We start from the raw sequence: 25,614 nt of genomic DNA on the forward strand, positions 1-25,614 counted from the left end.
ACTATATACCTGGTTACCCTGCAGCAGTTACCCTGAAACTGTTATTTTATAAAGTTATATATCACTACTATAATCCAAGCATTGTCCAGAGATTGTCATTATAATTATTCACATTGGTCACTATCCCCATTGGGGTCCAATTGGGAGCACTTTTTCTCATGCTGAAAGTGAAAACTCTAAGCCAAAAATGGTGCTTTTGTGCCAAAATATGGCAGTTCTTTCCAACTAAATTCTATGGTTTTGTAACCTGTGACCCTTTTTAAAGGGGTTATCTCTTTATCCAAAGTTATCTTTTATGAAGAAATAGCAGTGATCTCAGCAAAGTTTGGAAGGTCTATAGAGAATCAATTAGTAATAGGAAGTCCAGAATAATAGGGAGTCATTAATAGGGAGTCATACCCTTTTAACATGGAAATTTAATGCAGAAACAATTTAATTTAGTCTGCAAGAAATCTCATTGAAAAACTACCCAGCCGTCCTCTTAACAGCCTCTGATGGCTGATAAAAGGTTATATTTATCTGCTTATGAAATACATCTAATTTCTGTATATATTATTCATGTCGCCAACCTATATTATACAGGTCTTTAGTGAAATAATGCACATGTTGCATAATTTCAAATTTTGCTACACTTTATAGGTAAAACAATTATTAGAACTTCACACTCACCGGACAGAAGTAAGTGCTCTCTACTATGTGTTTAGCCACCATGTTGTTCTCTGCCGACAAGGACATGATGAAAAGCAATGCATCTCTGGCTTGTTGTCCCACTGTGCCTTCTCGATGGATGAAAGGTATCAGCAGGGAGAATATAAGGAAGTTGGCAGCTCCCTGGTCTTCACTTGTGTGGAAAAAGAGTTCTAAGATAGATGGATCTTTGGCAAGAATTGAACAGAGTTGGTTAAGTAAGACAACCAGTTTGGTTTCTACATTTGGAGCTGTTGTTGAGGAACATGTGCTTAGTAGCATCATCAATGGTTTCAAAATAGGCTTGTGATGTAGCAAAGGCTGGTGAGACTGAGTAACCAATAGCTCATACATCCTAAGTTGCTCAAACTTAGTCTCGTCTGTAAATTCTCTCCTGAGACTCCATAAAAACAGTTTCTCCATAATATTCTCCGATACCACAAACTCCAGAATAGGCCCCATAGCAGCATCTTTCACCCGCTCTTCAATTAAAAGCAAGATCATGTGTTCCACATAATTCTGCACAGCGCTAGCTTCATCTGAAGAAATCGCGCCGTATCGTGCATGGGAGTTCTTGAAGGGGTCATGTTTTTCCAAAATGCGTTGGACCTAGGAGAAAACAATCATCATATGAAAATGAAAACAGCGGTTTCACAGTTAGCACAATTCTTGGAAACTCTATAGTGTTTATAATATTATTGTTAATGAGAAATTGCCTTGAAGCAGTTTATAGGGAGAAAAAAACACAATTTAAACATCAGCTTACGCAGCATAGGAAAGAAAAGCATGCTTTAGAACGAGCAATAATCTTAATGAAGCTTAATCTAAACCACTCTCAGTGATCACATAAAATCACCACTGTGCAATCACAATGCTGCAAACTTTCATTTGCATTATTTTGTCAATTGGTGAACAGGAGCCAAATAGTCCCAGAGCCGCATAACATTTGTTAAAAATGCTAGATCTACCCCTGACCTATGTGTAAATGGACAGATGTCTTCATATCTTTAAAATGGACTTTATAGAAAACAAACCCTAACTACCGCAATTTATTACCTGTAGCCATTGTTTTGTTATGCATAATTGCGTTTCTCATATTAGTAGACTATAGTTAGTTGAAATGAGACTTGGGGCAACTACTGTAATTGCCTTTTTGAGCTGGCTAACTTCTTCTATATAAGAAACACATAAGTATCAAAGCTATAAATGTAAAATTGTCAAAAAGAGGGAGCTAATTGTATTGCATTCCTCTTTATATATTCCTATTAGATCTACAAGGAAAATGGAAATTGTACATTAAAGTAGTATATAATTCCCATACTACTCAACAACAAATTAAAATAGAAAATTAAGCTAGGGGGATGCAAATGCCTGCATTGCTTTTAATGCTATCTTCTATTTATATGAGCTATACAGATAATGCACAGAAACAACTTGAGGCAGTGTTTTTTAAACTTATTTTTACTTTATGTTCACATGTTGTATGGGCGTGCACACAGCAAAAGCACACACATTCTTAACCGGGGGTTTTTCCGTTTTTGCATTTTCGTTTTTTGCTCCTTGCCTTTCAAAAATCATAACTCTTTCAATTTTGCACCTAAAAATCCATATGATGGCTTATTTTTTGCGCCACCAATTCTACTTTGTAATAATGTTAGTCATTTTGCCTAAAAATCTACGGTGAAACGGAAAAAAAAAATCATTGTGAGACAAAATTGAAAAAAAAAACGTTTTGTAAATTTTGGGAGCTTCCGTTTCTACGTAGTACATTTTTCGGTAAAAATGACACCTGATATTTATTCTGTAGGTCCATATGGTTAAAATGATACCCTACTTATATAGGTTTGATTTTGTCGTACTTCTGGAAAAAATTATAACTTCATGCAGGAAAATTAATACGTTTAAAATTGTCATTTCTGACCCCTATACATTTTTTATTTTTCCGTGTATGGGGCGGTATAAGGGCTCATTTTTTGCGCCGTGATCTGAAGTTTTTAACGGGGCCATTTTTTCACAATATAAAAAATGCACTATTTTGGAATTTGGAATTTTTTTGCGCGCACGCCATTGACCGTGCGGTTTAATTAACGATATATTTTTATAATTCGGACATTTCCGCACGCGGCGATACCATATATGTTTCTTTTTCTTTTTATTTACACTGTGTTTTTTTTTGGGAAAAGGGGGGTGATTCAAACTTTTAATAGGGAAGGGGTTAAATGATATTTATTCACTTTTTTTTTCACTTTTTTTTTGCAGTGTTATAGGTCCCATAGGGACCTATAACACTGCACACACTGATCTTTCACATTGATCACTGGTTTCTCATAAGAAACCAGTGATCTATGATTCTGCCGCTTGACTGCTCATGCCTGGATCTCAGGCACCGAGCAGTCATTCGGCGATCGGACAGCGAGGAGGCAGGTAGGGGCCCTCCTGCGGTCCTGTAAGCTGTTCGGGATGCCGTGATTTCGCCGCGGCTATCCCGAACAGCCCACTGAGCTAACCGGCATGGTTTCAGTTTCACTTGAGACGCGGCGTTCAACTTTGAACGCCGCGTCTAAAGGATTAATAGCGCGCGGCACAGCGATCAATGCTGCACCTTGAGGTTCCAGTACGTCATGTGTCCTTAAGGGGTTAAAGCAAATTGCACCGGTTTTGCAATGTGGTTATTGGCCAAGCAGCTTTACCTTTAAATGCCGTTTCTATGGGGTTCCGAGCTTTACCTCAACCACAATGGCCCTAATTTACTAAGAGTGGAGTGTAGGTTTCTTTGTGGGTTTATTGCCCTACAATTTATTTTTCCACGATATTTACTAAGGTTTCCCTACATTTTGCTTTTTTTACACATGCTTTGTGGAAACCTTAGTAAATATGTTTGGTTTTTGTGAAAATGTTGTGAACATGCCCCTTTTCTGTGACCACACCCCCTTTCCTGACAGCCACGATTTTTGGGGTTTTCTTAGTAAAATGTAGAGTTCGTCTGTTTTTTTTTTTCAATTCTGGTGCAAATTATGGCGCAGACAGAATTTCTGGTAGAATCTGGCACACAACCCGACAAAACATGTCAGGTTTGGAATAGGGGGCAAATTTGTGAACATTCCCTTAGGAGACATCAGTTCAAAGTAACAATTTTTTTGAGATGCAGGCAGGGGTCTATTTATGTGGGTGTAGAGGTAATAGCCACACTTGGATTCTCTGCCAAATAGGACAACAACATTTTGTTTAATCAAGTCATAGTAGGTAGAGGCCCTGCCCTGTTACAGATTTTGTATTAGGGCCCAGGAGCTTCTAGTTACATCTCTGGAGACAGGCCTATGTAAATGAATGGGTCACATCTGTTAATTTTAAAGGGGTACCCCACTACTTTTAAAAGCATTCCCTATCCGCAGGATGTGAGATAAGTGTCTGATTGTGGGTGGTCTGAACGCTGAGACCTCCGTGATCTCCAGAACCAGAGGGCCCATCTCTCACTGTGCATGGAGTAGCATGCTCCATGCATTCTCTGTGGGAAAACCAGATATACACAAGCCTGCTTGAACAATGCCTCATCCATACACATTTCAGCAAAAACAATGATCTGCATGTAGATGCACACGAAAAAAAAAAAGGAAATTTGTCCTCATCATGTTCCATATAAAACCACAACTAGTGCTGGACAACTGCTCGGAAAATGCTGGGAAGTTTTATTCAGACCAGCAAATGCCCTGAAATCTTGGCCTGGCCAATGAGGAGCCAACACTGTGCTAGACTCCTCCCCCTCCTCTTTGGGCAATTTGAACTTGACCGCACAGTAAGCAGGATTTCAGCAGCTGGGTCATGCCTCCAGGACACTTGTGGGCACATCTAAAACTTGAATTTCACAGTGATTAAATTCCCAGAAACATTAACATGGGTGTCTTCATATATGATTCCCTGCAACTGTCCAGCACTGGCAAAATTATATATGGAAAAATGTGCTCACAAACTCTGCCTAATATCAAATGTACCCCAAAATGGTGCCACAGAAAAATGAAATTGAGCCGAAAAAACAAAAAACAAAAAAAAAGCTCTCACACAGCAACTTCATTGGAAAAATGACATCTCTCCAAATGCAGGAATGCAAAATTAAATAAAGTCACCAAAATATGCTACGTCCACAGTGGGTTAAATTACAGGGATATTTCTGAAAATGCTTTCTTTCTTTGTAGACAATAGGTGGACTCCAGAATGATAAATATTCTCAAAACTAAAGATAATCTGCACAACTGTCCAATAAATATATTTTCTTACCTATGAAAATTTGGAGATTTGTATTTAAATATATTTAGGGAAATTATTCATTATTATACGGAAATAGTGCACTACTTTAATTATATTTTTTATCTCACTATGGAGTTTTGCTGTGGTTAGTATCACATTAAATCACCTTTTATCTGTTGTAAAACCTTCCTCTTATATAAACTCATTAAAACGTTCTTGATTTTACATGAGGTATGCTGCGATTAGCAAGCACAACATCTGCTGCACTGCATTACCATCTCTACTATGCATAAGCCTTCTTCTACCCCCTCCACATCATGTATTTATTTTGCTTATCTTATAATACCCATGTGTACTTGGGAATCTGTTTATACAATGATTACAAAATGTGCAAAATTAAAATGCACAAATCAAATGTATCAGTTGCTAGCTAGAATCCACAAATAAGAGTACGATATCATTCTATCCCCATCATTATGTTCTATAAGAGCTGTATACAGTGTGGGAGTTTAGCTCTATAAGAGACAAATTGGGCAATTACTGAGCAAATCAAGGGCACCATTTACAAAATTGTTAGCCCCCCACGTCTGCTCTCCTCAACTGCTATCATACGTATGTAGCAATTGAGCATTTTCTTCTTATTCAAGGTAAGTTGAAAAAAAGAATTGTATAGATGAGTGTAGCTCACAGAAAAAATATGCGAGGTTAACTGAGATATTCTCTCATCCAAATAGAGAATTAATGGAAAAATATACAATAGAAAATAGAGTACTCAGTCCTCAGCACAACCCAAAAATATTTGTACGGTGGATTTATGGTATAGTATGGAAAAGAATAATGGACTTCCAGACCAAAAGTGTAATTATAAAATTTTATACCAAAAAATATCACTGATATTTTTTGGTATAAAATTTTATAATTACACTTCTGTCTGGAAGTCCATTATTCTTTTCTATACTATACCATAAATCCCCCGTACAAATATTTTTGGGTTGTGCTGAGGACTGAGTACTCTATTTTCTTTTGTAAATTGTAAAAAACATTTAAAAAAGAAAAATACCATGCATATTGAATACTAAGATAAATTCAGCATTTGGATATAGAGTGTCCTAAGACGCTACATATCTAAACGCAAAATATTCATAGAAATCTTATTCATATATATGTAACATCTGTACACTCTAATTTCTGTACTGCAAAAAAGCTTAAAAACTATTGGAAAACTCCCCAAAAATGTTTTTATGCCATTCACTGTCCGGTAAAAATTATATTATTTTTATTCTGTGAGTCGGTAAAATTATGGTGAAACGTAATTTATATAGCCATGTTCTTTTCACATTCACAAAAAAAACCTTGTTTTTTGCCTTTTTTGTGTTGCCATGTTCTGACAGCCATAACTTTTTATTTTTCGTCCAACATCATTAAGTGAGGGCTTATTTTTTTGTGGGACAAGCTGTACTTTTTATTTGTGCCATTTTGGTGATTCACGCTATCATTTGATATTTTTTACTCCACGTTTTTAACCAAAGTTAATGATTTTGCACTTTTTTGTTGTTTCTTTTTTACTTTTTTATGTTGTTCACCGTACGGGATAAATAACATTATAGTTTTATTGTTCAAGTCATTATGAAGGTAGCAATACCTATTATGCATAGGTTTGGGCATTTTTTTTTGTGTGCGTGTGTGAGATAATATAGGGATTTATTGGGAAATGAGCACTTATTTTATAGTTTTTTTTACATTTTATTAATTTATTGAAAAAGCTTTTATTTTTAGATTTTTCACTTGCTATGCTACAGTAAATCTGTGTCCCGCCGGCGATCTCCTACAGTGCATCACGCTGAGAAGGATATCGCCAGAACGTATGCATACGTCCAGTAGAGCAAACATGTCAGCAACTGAGAAGTATGCATATGACCTGGGGTGGGAAGGGGTTAGGGTACATTCACACTTTGATAACTCACAACAGGTTTCTGCCACTATTGTAGATTTTCTCGCAGACCTATTAAAGTAAATGGTAGCGGAACTCAAAGCAGCTTCTTGCAGCATGAAACCCACTGTGAGTTATCAATGTGTAAACGTACCCATAGGCTGCATTGACATCAACATTGTTTTTCTGTTGTTCTGCATAGTCATTGGATCAGAATGACAAAAGAAGACCAGCAGATCCTTTACATTCTATACTGTATATTAGTTGTGAACACAATGACTTTAATGGGTTGGTAGGGTTTCCATCAGAGCCTGGCATGTTGCACTATGTTGTTTTTTTGTATTTTTAATGGAACCTGCAACAGGGGCACTAGGCATACCTCCCAACTATCCCAGATCCGGCCGGACATTCCCACTTTTGAGGCATCTACAGTTAAATGTTTCACTTGGTGGTAAGTTTGACAGAGTGAAGAGCCATTGGTTCTTAACCCTGTTAATCACTCTTGTGCCCGTGGCTACAGTAAGCCAGCAGACAAGCGGCGGCTCCGGTGCACAAATGACATCATAAGACCCAGAGCACAGAGGAAGAAGAAAGAAGAGGTGGCCCTGAGGGAGCTGCAGAAGCCAACGGGAAGATGACAGAAGAGCCGTAGGAGGTAAGTATGAGGGGGAGGGGGTGTGGAACTGCTGCTTCTGCTGCTGCTTACTATTGGGGAAACTGCTGCTGCCTACTATGGGGAACTGCTGCTGCCTACTATGGTGGACACCGCTGCCTAATATAGGGGTACTGCTGCCTAATATAGGGGTAAACTGCTGCTGTCTTCTGTGGGGGAACTGCTGCTGCCTACTATGGGGGACACTGCTGCCCAATATAGGGGTACTGTTGCCTACTTCGAAAAAACTGCTGCTGCCTACTATGGGGGTAAACTGCCGCTGCCTACTATAGGGGAACTGCTGCCTAATATGGGGGAAGTGATGCCTACTATAAGGGAAACTGCTATATACTATGAGGGAAACTGCTGCCTACTAAATGGGGGTCTGCTGCCTACTATGGGGGTACTGCTGACTACTATGGGGGGACACTGTTGCCTAATATAGGGGTACTGCTGCCTAATATATGGGTAGTGCTGCATACTATGGGGGAAATGCTGCTGCCTGCTATGGGGAGATTGATGCCTAATATGAGGGTAGTGCTGCCTACTATGAGGGTATTGCTGCCTACTATGGGGGACACTGCTGCCTAATATAGGGGTACTGCTGCCTAATGTATGGGTAGTGCTGTCTAATATATGGGTAGTGCTGCCTACTATGCTGCTGCTGCCTACCATGGGGAAAACTGCTGCTGCCTACTATGGGGGAAACTGCCGCTGCCTACTATGGTGGATACTGCTGCCTTCTATGGGGACACTGCTGCCTAATATAGGGGTACTGCTGCCTAATATATGGGTTGTGCTGCCTACTTTGGGGTAAACTCCTTCTGCCTACTATAGGGGAAACTGCTACCTACTATGGGGGAAACTGCTGCCTACTAAAGGGGGGAACTGCTGCCTACTATGGGGGGACTCTGCCGTCTACTATGGGGGTACTCTGCCACCTACTATGGGGGACTCTGCCGCCTACTATGGGAAGAATCTGTTGCCTACTATGTGGGGGGAATCTGATGCCTACCTAATGTGGGGGACAGCTGCTGTCAACCTGCTATGGAGGACATCTGCTGCCTACCTAATGTGGGGGACATCTGTTGCCTACCTAATGTGGAGGACATCTGCTGCTACCCATTCTACCAAGGGGGAGCCTTATTACAGTTTGAGGCATTATAGTTATTGTAAAAGTGTGGAGGCTAAACATTTTTTTTTCCACCATGTTCTCCAGAGATGATTCCTAGCCAGAAGAAAACATCATGGCTGTCTAAGCTGGAGAAGAAAAGGGAAAGTTAACGACTCCGATCAGAGAAGATGTCACCTCACATAACTGTAATCATTTATATGGTCTGTTGTGGTAATGATGGGGGTTGTTGTCAGTCATCTGATATAACTGTATGTAATCATTTATATGGTCTGTAGTGGTAATGATGGGAGTGGATGTCAGTCTGTCAGTATAGGACATTCTCCTAAACTTGGGTGACAGATTGACAAAATTATTGCTGCTAAAGTGGTATTCCCATTCTGCAGCTGCAGGCATGGTTGGGATGTGACTAAGGGCGTGGTTAGGGGTGTGGTTGTGAGTGTGTTTAGGGGCATGGCTTATCCCTCTTTGCTCTCAGCAAAAGTTGGGAGGTATGACTAGGTGTGAATGTAGCCTACAGTTATGTTCACACACAGTAGTTTGGTAAATTTTGTGTAAAACCTCCCAAGAACAGATGGTTTACAGCTCAAAAAAAGAGGAAAACTGGAAAAGTTTTGCCTACAGTGACCAATCACAGTTCAGGTTTTCTATCTTAAAGAAAAACGGTAATCCTATTCACCCACACTAAACCCAAAACACTGGGTTATAGTGTGGGTGAACAGGAGACAGATGCGGGGTCAGTGAATTAAATACGTACCTCCAGTCCGGCATGGAGTCCCTTCGAAGTCCACTTCTATCTTCTGTAAATTGCTCACTGGAGGCAGGCCCGCCCGGTGAATTTGAATATTCATGATCACTGGTCATGTGAGTGCTCAGTAGGCGCAAGCGCTCACATGACCAGCGACCAAGAATATTCAAATTCACTCGGCGGGCCTGTAAACTGTCCTTTTTATTTATCAGTCAAGTGTTAAGGAGATGGAGCTGGGATTCTCATGTGAAAAGCCCTGTATGTCAGTCAATCAGGGGCTTGGAGGTGGAGGTAAGTGAGAAGGCATGCCAGGCTATGGCACTTGAGCATCTCTACCCCATCTCCTTGACACTTGGCTAAAAAATACAGTGGTCTCTCAACATACGATGGTAATCCGTTCCAAACGGACCATCGTTTGTTGAAACCATTGTATGTTGAGGGATCTGTGCAATGTAAAGTATAGGACAGTGGTCTACAAACTGCGGACCTCCAGATGTTGCAAAACTAAAACACCCAGCATGTTGGCTGTCCGGGCATGCTGGGAGTTGTAGTTTTGCAACATCTGGAGGTCCGCAGGTTGAAGACCACTGGTAGAGGAAGTTGTACTCATCTGTCCCCGCCGCTCCGGACGTCACCGCTCGTCACCGCTGCCATGGATGTCGCCTTCCATCGCTATCGCCGCGTTCCCGGGGTGTCCCCGACGCCCCGGCAAGGCCTCTGCTTCCCCGGCATCCTCGCTCTCCGTCGCCACCATCACGTCGCTACGCACACTGCTCCTTTTGAATGACGACGATAGAGAGTGCCGACCATGCAGGGGATCCCGAAGAGGACGCGCCGGAGCCCCGAGGACAGGTAAGTGATCGTCAGCGGACCACACGGGGCACCGTCAACGGCTATCCGGTGGCAGCTGAAGCAGTCAGGTCTGCCGGATAGCCGTTTATGCGATGGCCCCAACATAGAGAGGCCATCGTATGTTGAAATGATCGTATGTCGGGGCCATTGTAGGTCGGGGGGTCACTGTAATCATAAGTTTCATAACCAGCATCAGCTTCGAGAAAGGTACAGTTTGTAGCGCTCCATTCACACAGCAGAATTTCAATTCTTAACTTCACTTAATTCTTCACTTAACTTCTAATTTGGATCTAAATTCTGGTGGAAGATTAAACATATTCAATCTGCTGACAGAATCCGCCAGGAAATCACAGTTTGTCAATGGGATGACACTTATATCCATGCCAAATAGGTATAATAATTTTCCTCACTGAATTTCCTCAGTGTGAGCGAGCCCTTAGTAGCAACTAAAACTGACAGATCCCCTTTAATTCATATGTCATTTCTTGCTGCAGAAAAAAACAAATACCACCATGGTAAACTATTCTTCATAATCCTGTTAATCCTGGTGCCCCAGGTGTGCCATTGGAAAACATGGGCTCAATGAGACTAAGTAAATATTTCATTTACCTGAGGCGTCAAAGCTCTGTTGTGTATTTTACTTTCTGAGAGATTACATGATCTGCTTTGGCTCCTCCCACTGTGAGACTGGTTGAATTTGCACATTCAATTTTCCGTACATATAATGTCAGGTTCATATGTGTGTTTTTCAATTTACAAAAAGAGAAAATTAAACATTATGATATACCTAATATTTTGCTGTCACACCCTTCTGTTAGCTTAACACTTTCTTATGTGCAGTCAGAATTGAGTTAACAAAGTGTAAGCTGCAAAACAAAGCCCCTCCTGAATCACGTTACCTGAGCCCAGTGGTTCTTAAATACTATAGCACACGTCTCTGGGTCCACTCCCTGCAGGTCGATACTTTGGCGAGACTTGCTGACACTGAAGATCTGTGCCATGGTGTGTCTTGTACACAGTTGACTTGCTTCACTAAGCCATGCTCAGCTTTTGTCTGTGTTCCTTAGGTCATTGTCTTCAGAATGTTACTTTTGTGTAGGGTTACACCTGTTGCGCTCCTGTGTAAAGACAGAAACAAATGGCATATCATATACTTGTCATCACGTCTCTGCTTTCAGCTCCATACAAGCACACAGTATCGATTTGTGCTTACTCATGTAGACCTTGAAGTCTAAGCATGAAGGCTGAATGTCACCTAGCAACCAGGTATTGCCATGTAAAATAAAGGTACAGATCAGGGAGATTTTTATTCAACAGATGATTCCATTCATGTTCACTCAAAGAATACAGTTCTGTGCTGACCTTATGGAGCAAATCTGTTATAAGATTGTTACATTTTATGTAGTAGTTTATTTATACTCCTATATTCCTTAAAAGTGATAAACCATGAAGAATAAAAGGACATGTAAAAACTATCTATATTCTAACTAAAGCAAAATGTAAATTTCATAACAATATATGGCAATTAGAGATGAGCAAATCGGCTGACGAACCCGAATTTGTTACGAATTTCACGAAATATTAGACTCGCAACAAATGTGAATATCGCTGCGATTCTATCGCACGAATCGTTTCATTAAACTACATTTACTGTGATCCAGGCTCAAGGGCATCTAAAATGGCGGATCCACATGTCAGGACATGGGAAGGGAAGTAGGCGGGATGACCCTGAATCACATGCAGGATGCAGCAGCCAGTCACCCCTGCGATGTCACAGCCCTATATATTCGGCAACTTTGTTCCACAACAAATCATCTGCTGATAATACACAGCAGTCCATTCCTAATAGTCTGTGACAGAGTGCAATTTTGTGTTGACACAGCTTTTTTGTGCTGCAGCACTGATGTGTACTGCTGGTGTTGTGCAAAAATCTGTTTTTTTTAAGCGTACTGTAGTGCATTTTTCTACCCTCATAAGTGCATACCACATACGTACATCTAAGTAGTGTACTATTTTGTACTTGTTAATCTGTCAAGGGCCTAGGTACCGTGAAAGTCCAGGCATAAGTAATCACCGGCTGGTGTTTTACTAAAATATGTTTTGTTAAGCATACTGTAGCACATTTTTCTGCCCTCATAAATGCATACCACACACCTGGTCACGAGACCTCTCTTCATGGGTCAGACGAGACCAGTCCACTTGCATAGCCTCCTCGGCGGGAGGCACAGGGGTGGATTGCAAAGGATACTGGGAGAGAGGTGCCCAGAGATCAAGGTCCTTTTCCTGGCGGAGCTCCTGGTGTCTTTCAGAAAAACGCATGTCGATGCGGGTGGCCAAATGGATAAGTTCAGACAGGTTAGCAGGAATTTCTCGTGTGGCCAGTACATCTTTGATGTTGCTGGATAAGCCTTTCTTGAATGTCGCGCAGAGGGCCTCATTGTTCCAGGCTAGCTCTGAGGCGAGGGTACGAAACTGGATGGCGTATTCGCCTACGGAAGAACTTCCTTGGACTAGGTTCAGCAAAGCAGTCTCGGCAGAGGAGGCCCAGGCTGGCTCCTCGAAGACACTACGGACTTCAGCGAAGAAGGCCTGGACAGTGGCTGTGGCAGGATCATTGCGGTCCCAGAGCAGTGTGGCCCATGACAAGGCCTTAACAGACAGAAGACTAACTACGAAAGCCACCTTAGACCGTTCTGTGGGAAATTGGTCCGACAACATCTCCAAGTGTAGGGAACATTGAGACAGGAAACCACGGCAGAGTTTAGAGTCCCCATCAAATTTGTCCGGCAGGCACAAGTGGAGGCTAGGAGCGGCCACTCGCTGCGGGGGAGGTGCAGGAGCTGGCGGAGGAGACTGCTCCTGCACCTTCTGCTATAGCTGTGGCAGAAGTTGCTGTAGCATGGCGGTCAACTGCGACAGCTGCTGTCCTTGTTGGGCGATCTGTTGGGATTGCTGGGCGACCACCGTGGATAGGTCAGCGAGACTTGGCAGCGGGACCTCAGCGGGATCCATGCCTGGATCTACTGTCAGGATCTGTGAGGATACTGATGGTGGATCCTCTGTGTCAGTGAGGTGGACCGGTTCTAAGTTGCTACTGGTATTCACCAGAGCCGACCGCAAAGCGGGATGGTCTTGCTGCGGCGGTAGCAACCAGGTCGTGTCCAATGGTAGCGGCTCAACCTCACTGACTGCTGACACTGGCGTGGTACAGAAGGACAAGGCAAGAGCAAGGTCAGACGTAGCAGGTCAGGGCAGGCAGCAAGGGTCGTAGTCAGGGGCAACAGCAGAAGGTCTGGAACACAGGCTAGGAACATACACAAAACGCTTTCACTGGCACAAGGCAACAAGATCTGGCAATGCTGGGAAGGGGAAGTGAGGTTATATAGAGAGGACACAGGTGTGAGCACTAATTGGGCCAGGCGCCAATCAGTGGCGCACTGGCCCTTTAAATCGCAGAGAGCTGGCGCGCGCGCGCCCTAAAGAGCGGAGCCACGCACGCCAGGACGTGACAGCCGGGGAACGGGACAGGTGAGTAGATTGGGATGCGACCCACGAGCTGGCGTGTCCCGCTATGCGGATCGCATCCCCGCCGGCAGTGTCAGTGCAGCGCTTCCGGTCAGCGGGTCTGACCGGGGCGCTGCAGAGAGGAGAACGCCGCGAGCGCTCCGGGTCCTTGCGTAATACACCTACATCTAAATAGTGTACTATTTTAAACCTGTTAATCTGTCAAGGGCCTACTTATTGTGATAATCCAGGCAAAAGTACTCATCGGCTGGTGTTGTACTTTTTTAAGTGTACTGTACCGCATTTTTCTGCCCTCATAAGTGCATACGTACCTCTAAGTAGTGTACTATTTTTTACCTGTTAATCTGTCAAGGGCCTAGATACTGTGAAAGTCCAGGCAAAAGTAATCAGCAGATGGTGTTTTACTAAAATAAGTTTTTTTAAGCATACTGTACCGCATTTTTCTGCCCTCATAATTGCATACCATATATCTACATGTAAGTAGTGTACTATTTTGTACCTGTTAATCTGTCAAGAGCCTATATACTGTGAAAGGACAGCTAATAGTGCACAACTGCTGCTGTTCTAGACAAATACTGTTTTAAGCGTAGTGAAGCGTATTGTACTCCCCTGATATACACAATAAGTATGTCAGGCAGAGTAGTGCCAGGACGTGCACAGTGGAGTGGCAGAGGCCTAAATTCATCAGGCGCAGGCAGAGGTCGCAGCAGAGTAGGGGCGTGTGGCAGCCGGAGTCGCAGCAAGAGGTCTGAGCTCCCGGTGTCAGCTAGCAGTCGTGTCTCGACCAGCAACCCACCAGCCATGATTGATCAGTTCACTCGGTCATCTACTTCATCCCAAGTGACATCCGACACCCCCAGTCAACAGTCGGTGGGTTCCTCAGACTCAACCCTCACTTGGCATGGCCCTCATGCCGCCATATGGTCTCCTTATGCTGATGCTGCCACCTCCAAGCTCTCTAATTGTGCTGCCCTATGGTCTCCTCATGCTGATGCTGCCTCCTCCAGGCTCTCTCATTGTGCTGCTCTATGGTCTCCTCATGCTAATGCTACCGCCTCCAGGCACTGTCATTGTGCCACCATATGGTCTCCTCATGTTGATGCTGCCACCTCCAGGCTCTCTAATTGTGCTGCTCTAAGTGTCCTCATGCTGATGCTACCACCTCCAGGCTCTCTCATTGTACTGCCATGGATACTGCAAAACATAATTAAGGTGCTGGTCCCCAGAAATTCCTCTGCATTAGGGTCACTTCCAGGACTGCTGATGCTGCTGCCAACTCCAGGCTGTGCCATTCAGCCACTTTATGTTCTCCTCATGCTTCAGCCAACTCCAGGCTGTGCCATTCAGACACTATATGGTCTCTTCATGCTGCCACAAAACTCAAGGCAGTCATTCAGCCACTATATGGTTTCCTCATACTGATGCCACCTCCAGGCTCTGTCATTGTGCTGCCATGTGACTCCTTGTTAAATTTGGTCCTTTGTAACCACACGCTGGGGCCTGGGACACTAAAACTTGGGAGTTAAAAATTCTATTTCAAAATCTTAAATTTAAAGATCTTAAATGTCAATGGTCTCCTCATGCTTCTGCCAACTCCAGGCTGTGCCATTCAGACACTATATGATCTCCTCATGCTTATGCCACCTCTAGGCTGTGCCATTCAGCCACTATAGGGTCTCCTCATGATTCAGCCACCTCCAGGCTATGTCATTCAGCCAATATATGGTTTACTGATGCTGCTGGGCCTGGGCCTAAACATTTTTTATGGTAGCACTAGCTACCATAAATCTTCAATTAAAATTTCAAAATTCTTATTTTAATCTTTTGGATTTTGAAGTCCTAGTGTCTACTCATGCTGCTGCCAACTCCAGGCTGTGCCATTCAGGCACTATATGGTCTCTTCATGCTTCAGCCAACTCCAGGCTAAGTCATTCAGCCAATGTATGGTTTACTGATGCTCATAAATATTCATTTAAATTTCAAAATTCATCTTTTATTCTTAGAGATTGTGAAGTCCTAGGGTCTCCTCATGCTTCAGCCAACTCCAAGCTGTGTCATTCAGCCAATATATGGTTTACTGATGCTCCTGGGCCTGGGCCTAAAAAAAAATTATGGTAGCACTAGCTACAATAAATCTTCAATATAATTTCAAAATTCATCTTTTAATCTGAGGGATTGTGAAGCCCTAGTGTCTACTCATGCTGCTGCCAACTCCAGGCTGTGCCATTCAGACACTAGATGGTCTCCTCATGCTTCAGCCAACTCAAGGCTGTGTCATTCAGACAATATAGGGTTTACTGATGCTGCTGGGCCTGGGCGAAATTTTTTTTATGGTAGCACTAGCTATCATAAATATTCATTTAAATTTCAAAATTAATTTTTTAATCTTAGGGATTGTGAAGCCCTAGTGTCTATTCATGCTTCTGCCAACTCCAGGCTGTGCCATTCAGACACTATATGGTCTCCTCATGCTTCAGCCAACTCAAGGCTGTGCTATTCAGACACTATATGGTCTCACCATGCTGCCACAAACTTCAGGCAGTCATTCAGCCACTATATGGTGTGAAGAAGGCAGTACTAGCCCTGCACGTGTGGAACAGAGGGTGGGCCAGTCCTTGAGCCTGTCGGTGTGTACCAAAGTGCATGGCAGTGCCGACGTGTGAAGCTGTCCTTTACGGCCCACTGGGTGAATGTGGTTCCTGCACAGCCACAACAGCAACTTGGACAGGTCAAGCAGCTTCCGCCTCCATGTTCTCAGGCTGTTGGTCCTGTGACAATGTGCGACTCTGCTCTCTGACTCTGCTTCCTCATCCTCCACCGTGTCCTCAGCCTCCACTGCACGGACATGTCTCAGTGCCCCTCCAGCATACCATGTGTGCAGGGCACGGCGGTGTCACACTGTTCTTCACATGATTTACCTTTGGCGAACGGAGTCACACAGGGGAGGAACTGCTAAAAGTCACTCATCAAGAAATCGAATCATGGTGACTGACAACGGGAAGAACATGTTGTCTGCGCTGCGACAAGGAAGCCTGAGGCATGGCACACATGTTCAATATGGTTCTCAAATGGTTCCTGAAGTGTTCCCCCATCTGCAAGACATCCTAACAATGGGAAGGAAACTTTGCATGCACTCCAGTCATTCGTACATCGCAAAGCACACCCTCCTTGAGCTGCAGTGTCAGAACGGTATCCCCCAACATAGTCTGATTGGCAACATTTCCACATGTTGGAATTCCACCCTCTATATGTTGGACCAGTTGGGCAGTTGGCCAATGCTTATCTGTGCCATTGTCCATCCTCTCGCAGGTCTGACTCGGGGGGGGGGGCCCTCTTCACTCACCTTCTACTGCCATGGCTGCTGGGGAGGTGTGGGATGGCAGGAGTAGTACCAGCTCCATCAGCAGCAGCCTGAGTCTACAGTCACTGATGAGTAGCTTTCTTCACCTGCATAGTGAAACAACTCATCAGCAGCAGGTACACATGGAGCAGGACCTGAACCAGCAGGTGGTGGCATACCTTGACATGACCATGCCAACACACCTTGAAGATCCACTGGACTTCTCAGAAGCCAAACTTGATTTGTGGCTGAAACCAGCAGAGTTTGCCCTGAAAAATCTGTCCTGCCCGGCCAGTAGTGTGCCATCAAAGCGGGTGTTTAGTGTGGCGGGGGCCATAGTAACCCCAAGGAGAACTCGTCTGTCCACAAAAAAGATGAATCAGGCATGGAACAGCCAGGATTTCCACCCACCAATGCCTGATGCATCAGAGTAGATTGACCATGGTGCCACACCAACACTTCACAAATATGGATAGTGCTAAACATATTTAAGGTGCTGCTCCCCAGTTACATGCGATTGGTAAAGGTTCCTGAGACACTAGTTCTCAAGGAGAAAAAAACGGTTGTTACGCCGAGCGCTCCGGGTCCCCGCTCCTCCCCGGAGCGCTCGCTACACTCTCCTCACTGCAGCGCTCCGGTCAGATCCACTGACCCGGGGCGCTGCGATACCGCCTCCAGCCGGGATGCGATTCGCGATGCGGGTAGCGCCCGCTCGCGATGCGCACCCCGGCTCCCGTACCTGACTCGCTCTCCGTCGGTCCTGTCCCGGCGCGCGCGGCCCCGCTCCCTAGGGCGCGCGCGCGCCGGGTCTTTGCGATTTAAAGGGCCACTGCGCCGCTGATTGGCGCAGTGGTTCCAATTAGTATGTTCACCTGTGCACTTCCCTATATCACCTCACTTCCCCTGCACTCCCTTGCCGGATCTTGTTGCCATCGTGCCAGTGAAAGCGTTTCCTTGTATGTTCCTAGCCTGTGTTCCAGACCTCCTGCCGTTGCCCCTGACTACGATCCTTGCTGCCTGCCCCGACCTTCTGCTACGTCCGACCTTGCTTCTGTCTACTCCCTTGTACCGCGCCTATCTTCAGCAGCCAGAGAGGTTGAGCCGTTGCTAGTGGATACGACCTGGTCACTACCGCCGCAGCAAGACCATCCCGCTTTGCGGCGGGCTCTGGTGAAAACCAGTAGTGACTTAGAACCGATCCACTAGCACGGTCCACGCCAATCCCTCTCTGGCACAGAGGATCCACTACCTGCCAGCCGGCATCGTGACAACGGTGTACCGAAGCGCTCTCTCCTCTGTGTCCGCTCACTGTTGGAGGTTCAGATCGTGGTCATGTGAAGAAATGCAGCATCGGTGTGCTGCACACCGGTGCTCGCCCGGATCTCTGCATTGTGATGCTGTGATTAACCAACCGCATCGAGCCTGGCTATTTCTTCACATGACCACGATCGTAACCTCCAACAGTGAGCGGACACAGAGGAGAGAGCGCTTCGGTACACCGTTTTTTTCTCCCTGAGAACTAGTGTCTCGGGAACCTTTACCAATCGCATTTACCAGACGTCCAGGAGCCACAGGATGCCACGGTGTCAGCCGCACCTCCTCAATCCAGCGATTCCCGATTCACCGGGATACAAGCGCTATATGGTGTTATGCCCAGTGCATAACACCCTAAGGTGAGTAGGTTTCTTTACATCACGCTCATTTTTTCTGCCAAACCACATTTACCGCACATTGTTGCGCTATTCTTGTGTTTCTATTTTTTTCATATATCGAGTGCTCCCCAGTTACAGGCATTCCTCTGCATCAGACCACAAGTAAGTACTGAGGATATGCATTAGCTAAAATGTAACTTTTCTAAAGATAAAATATATGTATCCAAAAAAATTTTGAAAAAAAAAAAAAAGGAAAGGTGTGCAAAAAACACCATGTGCCACCTACACCATCAAGTATTGATGTGATTCAAAGACCTCTAAAAGGTGGAAGGGAACAATGTATGGTCCATTGTAACTGGTAGGGGTAAAAACTTCCCCTATAAGGCCCTACTCTGGCATTATTAATTACATTCTTGGCAAGTGTTACACGCCATAAAAAGGGCAGCCCCACACAGGAACCTCTCCCTATTTCCACCTACAAGCACTGCATTTCACAGAGTTTTAGGTGGAAATAGGGAGAGGTTCCTGTTTGGGGCTGCCCTTTTAAGGGTGAGTAACACTTGCCAAGAAGGGAATTAATAATGCAAGAGTAGGGCCTTACAGGGGAATTTTTTACCCTCACCGGTTACAATGAACCATACGTTGTTCCCTTCCAACTTTTAGAGGTCTTTGCATCACATCAATACTTGGTGGTGTAGGTGGCACATGGAGTTTTTTGCACACCTTTCCTTTTGTTTGATTTCAAAAAAATTTGGGGTACATATATTTCATCCTAAGAATATTATTAAAGTTAAGTTTTACGTAATGCATATCCTCAATACTTGTGCACACTAACACTTTTACAAAAGAGACGTTTTTCTTCTATTCTGATCCTGACACCCGCCTGATGCCACACAATTGATGCCAAGTTCTCCTTTTTTTACCCACCTTTGTCACCGGGTACTGGTATTGCCACCCACCGCCACACTATGTCACCGGGTCACTTTCAGGACTCCTGATGCTGCTGATGACAACTCCAGGCTGTCTCATACTGCCACCATATGTTCTCCTCATGCTGATGACACCTCCAGGCTGTCTCATTCTGTAACTATATGGTCTCCTCATGCTTCCGCCTCCTTCAGGCTGTGTCATTCAACCACTATATGGTCTCCTAATGCTGCCGACAACTCCACGCTGTGTCATCCAGCCACTATATGGTCTCCTCATGCTGCCTCCAACTCCAGGCTGTGTCATTCAGCCACTATATGGTCTGCTCTTGCTGCCACCAACTCCAGGATGTGTCAATCAGCCACTATATGGACTCCTCATGCTGCCGCCAAGTACAGGATGTGTCATTCAGCCACTATATGGTCTCCTCATGCTTTTACCACCTCCAGGCTGTGTCACTGTACCGCCATGTGGTCTCCTTATGCTGCTAGCACATTAAATAAAACTTTTTAGGTTCATCTATTTGAAATCTTCAATTTAAATGTTAAAAAATATCTTTGATCTATTCAATTTTGAGGCCCTATGGTCTCGTCAGGCTGTTGCCATGTCCAGGCACGGTCATGCAGCCACTATATGGTCTCCTCATGCTGCCGCCACCTCCACGCTGTGTCATTCAACCACTATATGATCTCCTCATGCTGCCGCCACCGTCCCTGTGGTGTCATTCAGCCACTATATGGTCTTGTCATGTTGCCCCCACCTTCACACTGTGTCATTCAGGAACTATATGGTCTCTTCATGCTGCCACCACCACCTCCATGCTGTGTGATTCAGCCACTATATGGTCTCCTCATACTGATGCCACCTCCAGGCTCATTGTGCCGCTCTGTGACAGTGATTCTAATAGCGATGCCTCTAATCTGCATGTCATACTGAATAACAGTATTATTTCACTAACCCAGCATACACGCTATGCGTGTTATAGCAAGGCAAAGTGTTCTACACCCCAATTGAGGCTCTCTGTAGGCCAGAAATAGCCATTTTTAATACAGATTTACAGCAAATGAATTCGGACTGAAGCTAATTTTTTCGGAATTTTTGTGTTTCAAAAATTCACTCATCTCTATCTACTGTGATAAAATATGAATGAAACAAAAGGTAAACATTGAGTAAACAGTTTTTGATTTAACCCCTTAAGGACGGAGCCCATTTTCACCTCTAGGACGAAGCTCTTTTTTGCAAATATGACCACTGTCACTTTAAACATTAATAACTCTGGAATGCTTTTACTTATCATTCTGATTCTGAGATTGTTTTTTCGTGACATATTCTACTTTAACATAGTGGTAAATTTTTGTGGTAACTTGCATCCTTTCTTGGTGAAAAATCCCAAAATTTTATGAAAAAATTTAACATTTTGCATTTTTCTAACTTTGAAGCTCTCTGCTCTCTGCTGTCTGGGCATGCTGAGAGTTGTAGTTTTGTAACATCTGGAGGGTTACAGTTTGAGACCACTTAGTGATCTACAACCTGAACCCCTCTAAATATTGCAAAACTACAAGTCCCCACATGCCCACACAGCAAACAACTGTCTGGGCATGCTCAGAGTTGTAGTTTTGCAACATCTGGAGGGCCACAGTTTAGAGACCACTGTAAACTGTGGCCCTCCGGATGTTGCTAGGCAACAACTCACCTAGCAGGACCCGGAAGTATTGCTGCCGCCGCCGCCGCACGTGGGGGAGGATCGCGAACGGGGATCCGGGATCCAGGTAGGGACCTTCGGCGCCGACATTCCCTGGACGGTTCCCCCGTTTTGCCCCGACACCGATAGGTGGGCAAAGCAGGGGAACCGAACTTTAACCCCCCCTCCCCCGGTCTTCTATCGGTCTGTCGCTCGGCCGACCAATAGCAGGGATAGGAGGGGTGGCACCCCTGCCACCAAACTCCTATCCCTTTAGGGGGATCGAGGGTGTCTCGGACACCCCCGATCCCTCTTATTTTCCAGGTCACCGGATCACCAGTGACCCGTATGACCCGGAATCGCGCAGATCGCAGGTCTGAATTGACCTGCGAATTGCATGCATCGCTGTCATGGGGGGGTCTCAGGACCCCCCTCGGCGATGTGCCGGGATGCCTGCCGTTAGATAACAGCAGTCATCCCAGCCCAATCACCGCTACCGGTGACGCGGCGCTCCCAGAACCCCGCGACGTACATGTACGTCGCCGCGCGCCAAGTGACACTTCGCGGCGCCGTACATGTACATCGCTCGTCATGAAGGGGTTAATAATTTGAACTGAATAATCAGACATATTTCTTTTTATCGTGTTCCTAAGGATCCCTTTAATAAATGCATCATGTCACTTAAGGTGCATTGTGTAAAAAGTTTATTTTTGATGATAACTTATATGCAAAATGTGCTACGCAGAAGGAAATATGCTGTGTATACTGCACTGAGCATACACACAGGGCTACCTTACGGGAGCCCTGTGTGTTCATTGAAGTTTTGGGGCGTGAAAACATGCTGGCAGGCCTGTGAGGCGCGACCCCACCTCCAAACCTCACTGAACACACAAGGCTTCCTCTGGCTAGTCCTGTGCTCAGTGCAGAATACACAGCGTATTTCCCGCAGTGCAGCACATTTTGCGCATCATTGAATATGCTGCGTTAGCGCTACGTGGGACCGTAGCCTTAAAGGCATTTAGACCATAGTGTGCCAAAAAAGAGTGCCAATGTACTAGATTTAGGGAGCATTTTGTATAGTTCCATCCCCTTACAGGTAGGGATAAACAAATGATGGCTGGATTGGTCACAAGGTCCTTTAAGGCCGATGAATGTGCGGGCGACTGCATTAACCATGTGATTGGCTGACTTGGCTTTTCTTGTACGTTGGTGTGAACGCTGGGCCGTTGGGTTTATATTAATGTCTGTGGGGTTCTTTATTTTGAGTATTCATTTTGATGTCACTATTGCAAACAAGCAAAACATGAAAACAATTATGTGATACGATCTTTACATTACGAAATTATCAAGCGTACCATTTCACAACAGTGAGATATGAATAGAAAAAGTTTTACCGTAGCTGGTTTCATAAGATCTAATAAAAAAAAGATTTTGTGCAGAACCTTATCACCAAAATCTTATCCTGTATCTCTTGCAACCTCATTTAGTCCCACACCCAAGGGAGGCACAATAGCAATAAAGAAGTGTGTTATCTAACTATTGCCTTATAACTCATTGTCTTCAAGTGGCTATGTCATTTTACATTTTCAGGTCACTTCCATCACTGTGAGAGACCAGGTTTACACATTGCAGTTTTGGGTGCATACAAGTATCTGACTTCTCTTTAGTGTATTTTTTACACATACCTTTGTTTTTGTTTTTCTTTTGTTTTATTTTATTGCCCTTTTTGCATTTTAAAAATGAAGGCAATAGTTCCTGAAACCAAAACTGTTTGCTTATGGCTGATTTTACCAGATCTTTTTAACATATATAAATTATATACAGTGACCCCCGACTTACGATGGCCCCGACATACTGTCCCGAACCAGCAGGAAGGTAGTGGATCCTCTGGACCAGAGAGGCGATGGCGCAGGTTGTACTGGAAGACCGGTTCTAAGCAGTTACTGGTCTTCACCAGAGCCCGCCGCAAAGCGGGATGGATTTGCTGCGGCGGTAACTACCAGATCGTATCCCTCAGTAACAACTCGACCTCTCTGGCATCTGATATAGCGTGGTACACAGGGAGCAGGCAAGAGTGTAGTCGGACGTAGCAGAGGTCAGGGCAGGCGGCAAGGGTTCACAAGCGAGTATACGGTAGCAACAGGTTTGGCAACTGGCAAGGCAACTAACACAGGAGGGAATGCTTTCTCAGAGGCACAAGGCACAAAGATCCGGCAAGGGCAGGAAGGGGGAGGCAGTTTATATATGCAAGACACAGTAGTAGGTGAGGAGCCAGCGCACCAATTACCGGTGCGCTGGGCCTTTAAATTTACTAAAGCCGGCGCGTGCGTGCCCTAGAGAGCGGGGCCGCGCGCGCTGGGATGCAGGAGAGTATGGAGCCGCACGCTGGGGAACAGGAGAGCCGAACAGGGACGCAGGGCGCGAGCGTGGACCAGCCGCCACGCCAGCCGCTTCTCTGACACTGCGGGACCCGTGCTCCCGGTCATTGCGACTGACCGAGAGACGCCGGGACCCCGGGACAGAGGGCTGAGGCAGCGGGCGCTCCGGTACGGAGGAGATGACCGGAGCGCTCGCTGTAACACATACGATCAGAGGCCATTGCATGTTGAAGGCAGCATCAACATACAATGCTTTTGTTTGTCGGGGCCATCGCATAAGCGGCTATCCGCGCTGACTGCTTCAGCTGCTGCCGGATAGCCATTTAATGTGCCCCGTGTGCCCCTGTGAGTGTCACTCACCTGTCCCTGCCGCTCTGGACCATCCTCTTCATGCTCCCCTGCATGGCCATTGCTCTCCTTTGTCGTCATCACGTCACCGCGCACGCTGTCCTGTCATCCAATAGGTGCGGCATGCGCGGCGATATGATGATGGCGATGGAGGGTGACGATCAAGTGCAGCGGTGACGGTCCGGAGCGACGGGACATGTGAGTATAACTTTGTCTAATATTATTGCACAGATCCCTCAACATACGATAATTTCAAGTAATGATGGTTCATTTGGAATGAATTACCATTGTATGTTGAGGGATTACTGTATAGTATTGTAGGAAAAGTTCCAGGATAATTTATTTATGGAAATCTCTGCTTATTCTAGGCTAATTAGTCAAGTGGGCAGTCCCACTCACTGAATGACAACTACCTTTATATGAACCTACTCAGTGTGACAATTATTGTTATTATTAATGTTATTGGGTCAACATTGGATTCACTGGATGCTACAAAGTCATATAAGGACCAAGAGAGGAAAAAAGCCAGTGTGGATGTATATTCAAAATTTTTGTGAAATAAACTGAAAACACCAATTTATCAGAAAAAAAACCAATATAATCTGTGATTAATAAAAATAATACTAGATAGAGACATAAAGAGAATTTTTCTGGTGATAAATCCAAATCTAGATTGTACTTGAAGTGTTTTCCTTTCAAAGCCATGCATGTAATACTGAAATCTCCACACTACCGCAGGAATTAAAACATTAAAGGAGCCATTAGTGCTTCAGCAGAGAATACAGACTTCAATTATCTAATCCCTTCTTAAAAAATACAGAATATTTAATTGACTTTAACAAAGATGAAAAAATGACTTTAAAATTATTTAAATGACATGGATAAAACATTATAGTCTGGCTCTGGCAAAACCTTTTCATAAGCTTTCTTCGGGCCTCTTAGAAAAAAGAGCAAAGTCCACGAGGACTATGAGTCATAGAAATAAATGCAATGACGTATCCCAAAGAAATGGACAGCTAATGACATTTTTAATTTGGTAATTATTGTAGAAAGGCATTTCTCAATAAAAGAAATTAATTGCTATAAAAAAAATATTCAGATTGGGAGAGAGGGCAATACCTTTGATGGGAGGGATGTACAAAACATCCAGACAAGAAGCAGAATAATTAACATGATTGATTGTGATTCTTGCAAAACAGTCTCTCTGTAGATGGCCAATGTTGGCATATTTACACAATCCTTGTCATAGTCATTGTATGCACCTTATGATTTGCACTACACATAAACATAGTGTTGAGCCCAGACACCTTGTACATCAATTGGCTGATCAGGTATTTCCTGTGTGTCAAGTTAAAGTGGTACTCCACTGGAAAACATTTTTTTTTTTAAATCAACTGGTGCCAGAAAGTTAAATAGATTTGTAAATTACTTCTATTTAATAATCTTAACCCTTCCAGTACTTATCAGCTGCTGTATACTAAAGAGGAAGTTATTTTCTTTTTGAACTCCCTTTCGGTCTG

The 25,614-nt window shown here is 44.4% G+C and overlaps 1 protein-coding gene across 3 annotated transcripts in view; it reads right to left on the bottom strand.

The window, feature by feature from the left end:
* Nucleotides 1-25,614, bottom strand: part of FHIP1A (FHF complex subunit HOOK interacting protein 1A) — a 260,100-nt gene that overhangs the window by 123,957 nt on the left and 110,529 nt on the right. For all 3 annotated transcript variants that reach the window (XM_056562809.1, XM_056562813.1, XM_056562814.1), the window contains 2 exons: nucleotides 11,143-11,361; nucleotides 670-1,296 (listed from right to left, as the gene is read on the bottom strand). In XM_056562809.1, the coding sequence (XP_056418784.1) occupies nucleotides 670-1,296; nucleotides 11,143-11,244 (729 nt within the window). In that variant the 5' untranslated portion in view covers nucleotides 11,245-11,361. The remainder of the gene's footprint in view (nucleotides 1-669; nucleotides 1,297-11,142; nucleotides 11,362-25,614) is intronic.

Source organism: Hyla sarda, chromosome 1, assembly GCF_029499605.1.
Source record: "Hyla sarda isolate aHylSar1 chromosome 1, aHylSar1.hap1, whole genome shotgun sequence".
In the NCBI taxonomy this organism is placed as follows: domain Eukaryota; kingdom Metazoa; phylum Chordata; class Amphibia; order Anura; family Hylidae; genus Hyla; species Hyla sarda.